This window comes from Mizuhopecten yessoensis, unplaced genomic scaffold, assembly GCF_002113885.1.
Source record: "Mizuhopecten yessoensis strain PY_sf001 unplaced genomic scaffold, ASM211388v2 scaffold716361, whole genome shotgun sequence".
Lineage (NCBI taxonomy): Eukaryota > Metazoa > Mollusca > Bivalvia > Pectinida > Pectinidae > Mizuhopecten > Mizuhopecten yessoensis.
In genome coordinates, this window is record NW_018480078.1 from 1,026,633 (window position 1) to 1,040,225 (window position 13,593).

Below are 13,593 nucleotides of genomic sequence, written 5' to 3' on the forward strand. Positions count from 1 at the left end.
GGGGGGGGGTGTCGAACAAAAACATATTAACTTAGTAAGCTGTATAATTTGAGTATTTGACGCCGCCCTACCGTAAATAACGCAATATTTAATTACATTTCGGTAATTGTCTTCATTCTATATGAAAGCAATTAGCATGCGTATCTGACATTGTCATTGAAAGTATATATCTGCATGTATATATAAACTTAATGGAGCAACAGGTATTTATTCCATATGAAATTGCTTAAACAGATCAAACAGTTCAAATTTTAGCCAGGAATTGCATACATACAGTTACACACACACACACATACACACACACACACACACACACACACACCTGTATTTTATCAAATGTATCACTGCTCGTCACAACAGTCCTGTACATTAAATGCTAAGTATCATATTTGCCAAATTATATGAATGTGAAATTCATTTTTATAACTTTTAAACATAATTTGTAATATTGCATCATTTCTATTTATAGAGGCTACTTGTTTTGCTATTTTCAGGTTGGGGGAATTCCAAAATATATACAATGTGTTTGTTTTATCTACCATAATTTATTATGCACACTCAATTTATGACTAATTAAAGGTGCTCATTTGCAAAATTCATGTAATTCATTGCTAACAATATCACTCTATTAAATCTTAAGATTTTCGTGTATTGAGTTCAACTGTTTGTATTCTATTATGTTGAAATTATCTTTTCTGGACAAGGATATTTCTCTACACGTGCTGTAAGCGTCAAATGTAAAACGTGAAATGTAAACATATGCATAGTATAAGTTAGTTTTCTTTATATTACAGAGACATGTACCTCAAATTGAGACTGGTAGTGGTATTGCTGTCACTTTGCCTGATAGTTGTCGTTAAAGGAACGGTATGTTTACATTTAAAGATAAATATCGCTTGCAACTACAACCACCTCAACTCCATGCTTCATGGCTTCCGTTGCATATAGTACATATGTAATTTTGATTAGCTCACTATCACAAAATGGTGACCTGTTCAATTGCGTTCCGTCTGTGGTCCAGCATTCGTTCGTCCGTTTATCAATCTGTCTGTCAGTCTGTAGATAGTTTTGTGATGGTTGTGTCTCAGAAAATACTTCAGGAACTTGATTCAATATGTTATACGAGGTCACCTTGGTTAATAGTTTGCAGTGCTGCAATGCTAATGGTGGATCGAAAAAGCAAAATGGCTGGCAGGCAGCCACCTTGGATATTGCATATCAAGTTTGATGCCTCTATTTTCAGGAAATATTAAAGGAAACATGACCAAAAAATGGGAAAGATATGATTCCCTTACCGCATTCAATTTTTTTAACTTGATAAACAAAATGGTTATCAAGCCATCTTGAAATCAGGTACATTTGAGGTTGATAGGAAAAGCAAAAAAGGCCACCATATGTAGCCATCCTGGATTTTGTATGTACAGTTCATTATTCCTTCATTGCTGAACTGCTCAATGGATCATGGGAAGACCTGGTTTGCATGCTTCCCTTTGACATTTGTTCATGCTCCAATTTGAGATGGATAGGAAAATCTTATACAGACGAAACTCCTTAAAGATCATATAGCAACCTTGTTTAAATGATATCCTGTCAGGTACCTTGTTTACATGATATCCTGTCAGTTTAAACGATATCCTGTCAGGTACCTTGTTAACATGATATCCTGTCAGGTACTTTGTTTACACGATATCCTGTCAATTTACATGATATCTTGTCAGTTTACATGATATCCTGTAATGTACCTTGTTTACATGATATCCTGTCAGGTACCTTGTTGACATGATATCCTGTCAGTTTAAACGATATCCTGTCAGGTACCTTGTTAACGTGATATCCTGTCAGGTACTTTGTTTACACGATATCCTGCCAGTTTACATGATATCTTGTCAGTTTACATGATATCCTGTAATGTACCTTGTTTACATGATATCCTGTCAGGTACCTTGTTTAAACGATATCCTGTCAGGTACTATAGCAACCTTGTTTAAATGATATCCTGTCAGGTACCTTGTTTACATGATATCCTGTCAGTTTAAATGATATCCTGTCATGTACCTTGTTAACATGATATCCTGTCAGGTACATTGTTTACATGATATCCTGTCAGTTTACATGATATCTTGTCAGTTTACATGATATCCTGTCAGGTACCTTGTTTACATGATATCCTGTCAGGGACCTTTTTTACACGATATCCTGTCAGATACCTTTTTTACACGATATCCTTGCAGGTTCCTTGTTTACATGATATCCTGTCAGGTACCTTGTTTACATGATATTCTGTCAGGTACCTTGTTGACATGATATCCTGTCATGTACCTTGTTTACATGATATCATGTTAGGTACCTTGTTTTCATGATATCCTGTCAGTTTACATGATATCCTGCCAGGTACCTTGTTTACATGATATCCTGTCAGGTACCTTGTTTACATAATATCCTGTCGGGTACCTTGTTTACATGATATCCTGTCAGGTACCTTGTTGACATGATATTCTGTCATGTACCTTGTTTACATGATATCATGTCAGGTACCTTGTTTTCATGATATCCTGTCAGTTTACATGATATCCTGTCAGGTACCTTGTTTACATGATATCCTGTCATGTACCTTGTTTACATGATATCATGTCAGGTACCTTGTTTTCATGATATCCTGTCAGTTTACATGATATCCTGTCAGGTACCTTGTTTACATGATATTCTGTCAGGTACCTTGTTGACATGATATCCTGTCATGTACCTTGTTTACATGATATCATGTTAGGTACCTTGTTTTCATGATATCCTGTCAGTTTACATGATATCCTGTCAGGTACCTTGGTTACATGATATCCTGTCAGGTACCTTGTTTACATGATATCCTGATATCCTGTCAGGTACCTTGTTTACATAATATCCTGTCAGGTACCTTGTTTACATGATATCCTGTCATGTACCTTGTTTACATGATATCATGTCAGGTACCTTGTTTCCATGATATCCTGTCAGTTTACATGATATCCTGCCAGGTACCTTGTTTACATGATATCCTGTCAGGTACCTTGTTTACATGATAAACTGTCAAGTACCCTGTTTACCTGATATCCTGTCAGTTTACACGATATCCTGTCAGTTTACGCGATATCCTGTCAGTTTACATGGTATCCTGTCAGGCACCTTGTTTACACGATATCCTGTAAGTTTACATGATATCCTGTCAGATACCTTGTTTACACGATATCCTGTCGGGTATCTTGTTTACATGATATCCTGTCGTGTACCTTGTTTACATGATATCCTGTCGGTTTACAAGATATCCGGTCAGGTACCTTGTTTTACATGATATCATGTAAGGTACCTTGTTTACACGATATCCTGTCAGTTTACATGATATCCTGTAAGGTACCTTGTTTACATGATATCCTGTCAGGAACCTTGTTTACATGATATCCTGTCAGTTTACATGATATCCTGTCAGATACCTTGTTTACATGATATCCTGTCAGGAACCTTGTTTACATGATATCCTGTCGGTTTACATGATATCCTGTCAGGTACCTTGTTTAAACGATATCCTGTCAGGTACCTTGTTTACACGATATTCTGTCAGGTACCTTGTTTTACATGATATCCTGTAAGGTACCTTGTTTACATAATAAACTGTCAAGTACCCTGTTTATATGATATCCTGTCAGTTTACACGATATCCTGTCAGTTTACATGATATTCTGTCAGATACCTTGTTTACATAATATCCTGTCAGGTACGTTGTTTATATGATATCCTGTCAGGTACCTTGTTTACACGATATCCTGTCAGGAACCTTGTTTACATGATATCCAGTCATGTACCTTGTTTACATGATATCCTGTCGGTTTACATGATATCCTGTCAGGTACCTTGTTTTACATGATATCCTGTAAGGTACCTTGTTTACACGATATCCTGTCGGTTTACATGATATCCTGTAAGGTACCTTGTTTATATGATATCCTGTCAGGTACCTTGTTTACACAATATCCTGTCAGGAACCTTGTTTACATGATATCCTGTCATGTACCTTGTTTACACGATATCCTGTCGGTTTACATGATATCCTGTCAGGTACCTTGTTTACATGATATCCTGTCAGTTTACATGATATCCTTTCAGGTACCTTGTTTACACGATATCCTGTCAGGTACCTTGTTTGCATGATATCCTGTCAGTTTACATGATATCCTCTCAGGTACCTTGTTTACATGATATCCTGTCAGGTACCTTGTTTAAATGTCATCCTGTCAGGTACCTTGTTTATAATATATCCTGTCAGGTACCTTGTTTACATGATATCCTGTCAGGTACCTTGTTTACACGATATCCTGTCAGCTACCTTGTTTACATGATATCCTGTCATGTAACTTGTTTACATGATATCCTGTCAGGCACCTTGTTTACATGATATCCTGTCAGGTACCTTGTTGACACGATATCATGTCAGGTACCTTGTTTACATGATATCCTGTCAGGTACCTTGTTTATATGATATCCTGTCAGGTACCTTGTTTATATGATATCCAGTCAGGTACCTTTTTACACGATATCCTGTCAGGTACCTTGTTTACATGATATTCTGTCAGGTACCTAGTTGACATGATATCCTGTCAGGTACCTTGTTGACACGATATCATGTCAGGTACCTTGTTTATATGATATCCAGTCAGGTACCTTTTTACACGATATCCTGTCAGGTACCTTGTTTACATGATATCCTGTCAGGTGATATGTTTACATGATATCCTGTCAAGTACCCTGTTTACAAGATATCCTGTCAGTTTACACGATATCCTGTCAGTTTACATGGTATCCTGTCAGGTACCTTGTTTACACGATATCCTGTCACGTACCTTGTTTACATGATATCCTGTCAGGTACCTTGTTTACATGATATCCTGTCGGTTTACATGATATCCTGTCAGGTACCTTGTTTAAATGATATCCTGTCAGGTACCTTGTTTACACGATATCCTGTCAGGTACCTTTTTCACAAGATATCCTGGCAGTTTTCATGATATCCTGTCAGTTACATTGTTTACATGATATCCTGTCGGTTTACATGATATCTTTTAAGGTACCTTGTTTACATGATATCCTGTCAGGTACCTTGTTTACACGATATCCTGTCAGGTACCTTTTTTACAGGATATCCTGTCAGGTACCTTGTTTACATGATATCCTGTCAGGTACTTTGTTTACATGATATCCTGTCAGGTACCTTGTTTACATGATATCCTGTCTGGTACCTTTTTACACGATATCCTGTCAGGTACCTTGTTTACCTGATATTCTGTCAGGTACTTTGTTGACATGATATCCTGTCAGGTACCTTGTTTACATGATATCCTGTCAGGTACCTTGTTTACATGATATCCTGTCAGGTACCTTGTTTACATGATATCCTGTCAGGTACCTTGTTTACATGATATCCTGTCAGGTACCTTGTTTACATGATATCCTGTCAGGTACCTTGTTTACATGATATCCTGTCAGGTACCTTGTTTACATGATATCCTGTCAGGTACCTTGTTTACATGATATCCTGTCAGGTACCTTGTTTACATGATATCCTGTCAGGTACCTTGTTTACATGATATCCTGTCAGGTACCTTGTTTACATGATATCCTGTCAGGTACCTTGTTTACATGATATCCTGTCAGGTACCTTGTTTACATGATATCCTGTCAGGTACCTTGTTTACATGATATCCTGTCAGGTACCTTGTTTACATGATATCCTGTCAGGTACCTTGTTTACATGATATCCTGTCAGGTACCTTGTTTACACGATATCCTGTCAGGTACCTTGTTTACATGATATCCTGTCAGGTACCTTGTTTACATGATATCCTGTCAGGTACCTTGTTTACATGATATCCTGTCAGGTACCTTGTTTACATGATATCCTGTCAGGTACCTTGTTTACATGATATCCTGTCAGGTACCTTGTTTACATGATATCCTGTCAGGTACCTTGTTTACATGATATCCTGTCAGGTACCTTGTTTACATGATATCCTGTCAGGTACCTTGTTTACATGATATCCTGTCAGGTACCTTGTTTACATGATATCCTGTCAGGTACCTTGTTTACATGATATCCTGTCAGGTACCTTGTTTACATGATATCCTGTCAGGTACCTTGTTTACATGATATCCTGTCAGGTACCTTGTTTACATGATATCCTGTCAGGTACCTTGTTTACATGATATCCTGTCAGGTACCTTGTTTACATGATATCCTGTCAGGTACCTTGTTTACATGATATCCTGTCAGGTACCTTGTTTACACGATATCCTGTCAGGTACCTTGTTTACATGATATCCTGTCAGGTACCTTGTTTACATGATATCCTGTCAGGTACCTTGTTTACATGATATCCTGTCAGGTACCTTGTTTACATGATATCCTGTCAGGTACCTTGTTTACATGATATCCTGTCAGGTACCTTGTTTACATGATATCCTGTCAGGTACCTTGTTTACATGATATCCTGTCAGGTACCTTGTTTACATGATATCCTGTCAGGTACCTTGTTTACATGATATCCTGTCAGGTACCTTGTTTACATGATATCCTGTCAGGTACCTTGTTTACATGATATCCTGTCAGGTACCTTGTTTACATGATATCCTGTCAGGTACCTTGTTTACATGATATCCTGTCAGGTACCTTGTTTACATGATATCCTGTCAGGTACCTTGTTTACATGATATCCTGTCAGGTACCTTGTTTACATGATATCCTGTCAGGTACCTTGTTTACATGATATCCTGTCAGGTACCTTGTTTACACGATATCCTGTCAGGTACCTTGTTTACAAGATATCCTGTCAGTTTTCATGATATCCTGTCAGGTACCTTGTTTACATGATATCCTGTCGGTTTACATGATATCCTGTCAGGTACCTTGTTTACATGATATCATGTCAGGTACCTTGTTTACATGATATCCTGTCAGGTACCTTGTTTACACGATATCCTGTCAGGTACCTTGTTTACAAGATATCCTGTCAGTTTTCATGATATCCTGTCAGGTACCTTGTTTACATGATATCCTGTCGGTTTACATGATATCCTGTCAGGTACCTTGTTTACATGATATCATGTCAGGTACCTTGTTTACATGATATCCTGTCAGGTACCTTGTTTACACGATATCCTGTCAGGTACCTTGTTTACATGATATCATGTCAGGTACATTGTTTAAATGATATCCTGTCAGTTTACATGATATCCTGTCAGTTTACATGATATCTTGTCAGGTACCTTGTTTACATGATATCCTGTCAGTTTACACGATATCATGTCAGGTACCTTGTTTACATGATATCCTGTCAGGTACCTTGTTTACACGATATCCTGTCAGGTACCTTGTTTACATGATATCCTGTCAGTTTACATGATATCCTGTCAGTTTACATGATATCCTGTCAGGTACCTTGTTTATGTGATATCCTTTCAGGTACCTTGTTTAAATGTCATCCTGTCAGGTACCTTGTTTACACTTCATCCTGTCAGGAACCTTGTTTCCACGATATCCTGTCAGGTACCTTGTTTACACGATATCCTGTCAGGTGCCTTGTTTACACTTCATCCTGTCAGGAACCTTCTTTACACGATATCCTGTCAGTTTACATGACATCCTGTCAGGTACGTTGTTTACAAGATATCCAGTCAGTATCCTGTCAGGTACCTTGTTTACATGATATCATGTCAGGTACCTTGTTTACATGATATCCTGTCAGATACCTGTGCATGGGCTTGGTCTTCTTAATCCTTTGTTGTTATGCACTCATTCGAGGCTGATAGGAAATTCAAGCATATAATAAGTCCAGAAGAACAGAGTACCTTCATGTATCTATGCTTGTTCAAGAAAAGAACAGAGAAATTAAAAGATAAAAGAACATGATAACAACATGATTCCATGATCCATAAGCGATTGTCACGAAGTTAGTGCTATTCACTTGTTGCGAGACAGGGCACACATTCGGCATCTATTAAAGTAATAAATAAAGAGTTATTTATTCCCTTAAAAGTTATAATATATACACAGTGTATGATATATGAGTACTCATTGTTTAGGACCTTGGTTTTTGTAGGATGCTCCAACCGAGGATTATTGTCGGATAGACTGTGGTGACTACGAGATCAATCCCTTCGTCTATTTTTGTCACAATGGTGTACGAGTTCCGTGTGACGCCAGTCATTGCCGAGTAAGCCGAACCGAGTACTCGAGCAAAAGATGTGCCCTCTACTGTGGACAGGGTCAGTGTGTGTTAATTATATTATCACTGGAGATCAGTATATGACCATTTTCATACTCTACTCCATATAAGCCTGATATGGGTCGAGGGCTGATACGGAGGATATGGAAATGGTCATATGCTAACCTTTTATCAAATACTGTTCTGTAACGTCAATAATTTTAGCAACAAAACATAACAGAAAAAGTATATCCCATGTGCTAAATATCATCACACTCTAGTTAAAATAGAACACGATGAACAGCCTAGCAAATACATATGGATATACACTGCCAGTCTGAGGTTTGATTTTTCTGAAATTTATTAACGGATATGGTTCGTGCAGATATGGCACGTCGGGCAGATACGGGTTGGTCCGGGATATGGCCAATATACAGCTAACAGTATCATACATGCAACCCCNNNCCCCCCCCCTATCGCGGACAAGTATATGATAATAAATATTTACGAAACGCGACATCTTTCTATTACATATGATACCAATCTGGAGTTGAAGCTATTTACTACAACTAAACTGGTCACAATTAATATTTCTTAATAAAGAAGCAAACGGTGCATGATTTTGTCCAGTGGGAATAATCATCCAAATATACTGGCAACAAACAAATGAGACGTGAGAGACAGTTTTTCAATCACAAATACGAAACTATGATCACTATGAAGTACAATATATCAAGGTTTCCTATTGAGTACTGTATATGATTTATTTGTGTTGCAATTAATGCTCAAAATGTTTCACGAGTGTGATGTATATATCGGGCAACAATTTAATCATTGTGTTTTATTTTGATTCAAAAAGTTTATACAATTGTGTTTTTTTCTTTCAGTCCTGCAAAAGTTGCAAGAACTTCCCAGAAAAAGTAGGTACCATGCATTACAGTGTGAGAATATTCACGTAACTGTAAAAATCCTAATTATATTGACCTATTTTATGTTTGCCTGAAATATTGTTACATTAACCTCGTTGTTATGGTGACTTTAGATGCATCTACGTTCGATTTCTTGTTTCCCCATTTATTTTTGTTGCGTTATCGTATTAGATTGTAGTAGGAATTTGTCCTTGTGGATTGAGACAGTGGTGAACATTACTGATGACCATGTTTTGCGTTTAAAGCCCCCTCCCCTGCAGTGATGCTAGTGGGTTATACTGGAATCAGCCTGACCGCCTGTCACTGTGTCTGAGCATTGATAAAATATTGTCCGTATAAACTTCTCTTTAACTTATAAACATATTTAGACAAAACTTTATATGTATATTCAGTAAATCATGTAGTTGCGCATCTGATATTAATATTTTGGGGTCGACTTATCTTGAAAGGTCTTTTTTTCGCTTCAAGCCCTGTCCAGACAAATATTTCCAAAAAATGTAATTAATCTCAATGAAACACTCTGAGAGTGATACATAGGGTACATGTATACCATATATCAAATAACCAGCCTTTATTGTTTTGGATTCAAAGATGGCGGCCTTGACCTCTGATAGATAGCTATTATAACAGTTATAACTTGAGGTCTATGGAATCAACTTTGTTGATACTGCCTGAGAGTGATAAGTAGGGAATAGTTACAATTTGGGATTCAAGCTAGTCATATGGCTACACATTGGCTGAGACACTTAAACTTTAATTGTCGAGCGGAAGGGTAGGAGCTGTTGTATTATGCACACTGCTCACATCTTATCCTACCCAGATGTTTCTTCCTGCTGTTAAACACAAATACAGAAGATATTGTCATATATTATTATGAATAATACTTATGTAGCATAAGTAATGTTTAAAATATTTTTTATTTTGCATTTTTCTTTTACAGATGCAGCTTTGAAAATGATGCAAGACGAGCTTGCTTCAAAACAGCAGAATTTGAATGTTCAGTATCATATAGTGGCAGGACTTCAGACAGAGAACTCAAAACTGTCAAATCAAACACGATTCCAAAAAAATACCACCATTAAAAATAACAACAAAATTACTTCTCAACAAAAACGCGTTAACGACCTGGAAAATCAGAACAAGGCTTTTATGATCTGTGTAGGTATAGAGTCAGCAATTATAGTTGTGCTAATAATAATACTGGTATTTCGTGGTAAATTATGTGGAAAGCCAAAGGACTCGGGTGTAGATGAGGAACAACCTTTAGTGTAAGTATTCTAATAAATAATGTATGAAACTATTATTACATTTAAATGTGAAGGTATCTATTTCCCAAATATTAACATAATATCAAAAAAAAAATTGATACGTTTTGAATGTATTTATATTCATTGGATTTGATATCGACTTATACAATTATAAAGCTAAATATTCATGTTTGGTGCTGCAATTTTTGGACCCGGTTTTAAAGGAACCAGTCAAATTTTGGGGTAATTTTTAAATAAAAGGGTGTAATGTGATCCTTGGGCATTTCATAGGAGTGGGAAGAATTCTCTACTGCATTCTCAATAAAAACATTTTTTGTCAACTGTACGGACATATAATATCTATTTGACCATAGTGACAGTGGAAAGTGTCTGAAAGAAGAAAGACTGACTAAAGTTCATTTGGAATTGTATAAATGGTATCGACGGTTTCACAGGTAGCTCCTTCTTCGCTAGACAAGGGTACAATCCGATAAACTAGATCCTACCAGTTCGTAACCAGTGGCTAGCGAAGTGGAGATAAATTTCAAATATGGAAAATAATATCAATGCACTAATATCAGTATAGTCATGCATTGAATTGTCATGTCAGTTTAATTCTAATAGTGTCACAAACTAATACCATGAATTTGAAATTTTCCAGAAAATTGTCTGAAAAACAACCAGACACCAAATCCAAGACAAATGATGAATCTTCAGCTGATAGTGCCTTCGGGACGACCAGCTCTGGTTCATCTCAGCCGACCGAAGACCAACAACAAAAACACAAGTGTAAGATATATATATGATGATTTAAACAAAAATCAAAGGGAAACAAATGTTGGTTTGATGCGTATTAGGTATTTGGGCAAAGAAGTAATAACGACAGTGCAGATGAAGAAATTTGTCAAATTTTCAGGGCGGTCTGCTCCTTTATCAAGACATGAAAATTTACATTTCACAACATAAAACAGAGAAAAACAGTCACCATGAGATACAATACAAAATACATTAACAAACAGAAGTTACTTATACTACAACAGCATATTTTACATTTTGATGATCTTCATTTTTACATTTGAAATGTCTTTGACTATCAAAAATACAGCACCAAGATGAAGTACATGCCCTTCTGAGTGACCGAAAGATTCAGTCCATTAATTACCAACCAATATGGAACAAAATATTAAAATTTTGAACCGCAAACTGATTCTAGGGGTGCCCTATAGTAATCACTCTGTCTGTCTGTCTGTCCGTCCACACATTTTGTTCCTGGCTAATAACTTGGTCAAGATGTTCAGTTCACAAAAGTACACACTCAGGTAAAAAGTCAAGGTCAAAGGTCAAGGTCATAAGGTTTAACGGTCCAGGTCAAATTTTGCATCTTTTCACTGATGAGCATTTTGTTATGACATGATGAAGCAAAGTTGATCAGAATTAAACTAGGAGTCAACTGATCGAAGGTCAAGGTAATCGGGTCAGAGGTCTAGGTCAAAGGTCAAGGTCAAATTTTGTAGCTTTTCACTAATGAGCATTTTATGACATTAAGAAGCAAAGTTAGTCGAAATTAAACAAAGAGACACTGAGGTAAAAAGTCGAGGTCAAGGTTATTAGGTTCAAAGGTCAAGGTCTATTTTTGCATTTTTTCACTGATGAATATTTTGTTATGACACTATGAAGCAATGTTGGTCAGAATTAAATAAGGAGTCAACTGAACAAAGGTCAAGGTCATTGAATCAAAGGTCAAGGTTAAATTTTGTATCTTTCCACTGGGGAATATTTCGTTATGATGCTTTGAAGCAATGTTGCTCAGAATTAAACAAGGAGTCAATTGACCAAAGGTCAAGGTCACTGGGTCAAAGGTCAAGGTCAAATTTTGTATCTTTTCCCTGATGAACATTTTGTTATGCCATTATGAAGCAGAGTTGGTCGGAATTCCACAAAGAGTCAACTGACTTATGGTCAAGGTCACTAGATCAAAGGTCAAGGTCAAATTTAGTATCATTTCACTGATGAACATTTTGTTATGACACTATGAAGCAATCTTGGTCAGAATTAAACAAGAAGTGAGTAAACTGACGAAAGGTCAAGGTCACTCGGTCAATGTCAATGTCAAACATTGTATCATTTTACTGATGAACATTATTTGTATGTGATTTTTGAAGCAAAGTTGTTCAGAACTTAACACCGAGTCAAATGACCTAAGTTCAAGGTTACGGGGTCCAAAGGTTCAAGGTCAAGGTCAGGTTTTGTATTTTTTACTGATGAACATTTTGTTATGATATTATGAAGCAAAGTTGGTAGGAATCAAAGAATAATTCAACTGAACAAAGATCAAGGTCACTGGGTTAAAGGTCAAGGTCATTGGGTCCAAAGGTCAAAGACAAAGTGGATCTCTGACTTTGACCCATGGCTCTTGATGGAGGAGGTATTTAAAGTGAAATAAAACATATCAAATCTAACAAATGAGTATTGCACCGGTATTTACATTTCTGTTAGCCTAGCAAATATTGAGGTGGAAGGAAACAAGACTCACATCATAGTACATGTTAATTGTATATTTTGCTTCCTTGCGATTCTTTTTGAAGTCCAAATATCAGACGTCAAGCTCAGCTATATGGGCAGATTGCTTCTTGATGATTATGGCGGATATATTGCCACAAGACGGGGCCCTTACTGACCTGTCAGTGTTCTAGTTTTCTTTCTATATTCCTTAAAGGTTATGAGTTTTCTATTTTGGTATTAAAAAAACACACATTTTGAACGATATATCCTTTTTCACTCTATAATGTTAAAAAAGCAATAAAGATAGTAACAAATTTCAATTTAATGTGTAAACTAACATTGCATGGACAATATTTTATAGTTACCTGACAGGCATGATCGATATTTTAAGAACCACTCAGAAACATAGATAAGTTAGTTCAAATCTTTTCTTGTGCACGTGTTGAATGTATTAATAACACTGGCAGTGGGAAAGTGTTAAGACCGATTCCTAGTGAATAAAGTCATTGACTTTTCTCTAGTATCTCTCAACTTTTTATACATAAATGTCACATGATAACGTTCGTGCGGTAAATTCATATTGGATTTTACAGGAATTTCCATTTCGTATGAGCTCTATGAAGGTATTAGGTGTAAGCCTTAATAACGAATGTTTAAAACAAGCTACTGGCAAGCCAATATGAAAAAATA

The 13,593-nt window shown here is 36.6% G+C and overlaps 1 protein-coding gene across 3 annotated transcripts in view; it reads left to right on the forward strand.

Moving 5' to 3' along the window:
- The window catches only part of LOC110443898, a 36,537-nt gene that overhangs the window by 14,753 nt on the left and 8,191 nt on the right, over positions 1–13,593 (forward strand). For 2 of the 3 annotated variants that reach the window (XM_021488353.1, XM_021488354.1), the window contains exons 2-6: positions 795–867; positions 8,121–8,286; positions 9,113–9,145; positions 10,095–10,422; positions 11,063–11,190. In XM_021488353.1, the coding sequence (XP_021344028.1) occupies positions 799–867; positions 8,121–8,286; positions 9,113–9,145; positions 10,095–10,422; positions 11,063–11,190 (724 nt within the window). In that variant the 5' untranslated portion in view covers positions 795–798. Of the gene's footprint in view, positions 1–792; positions 868–8,120; positions 8,287–9,112; positions 9,146–10,094; positions 10,423–11,062; positions 11,191–13,593 lie in introns of all 3 variants that reach the window. The other variant, XM_021488355.1, reaches the window with a different exon arrangement.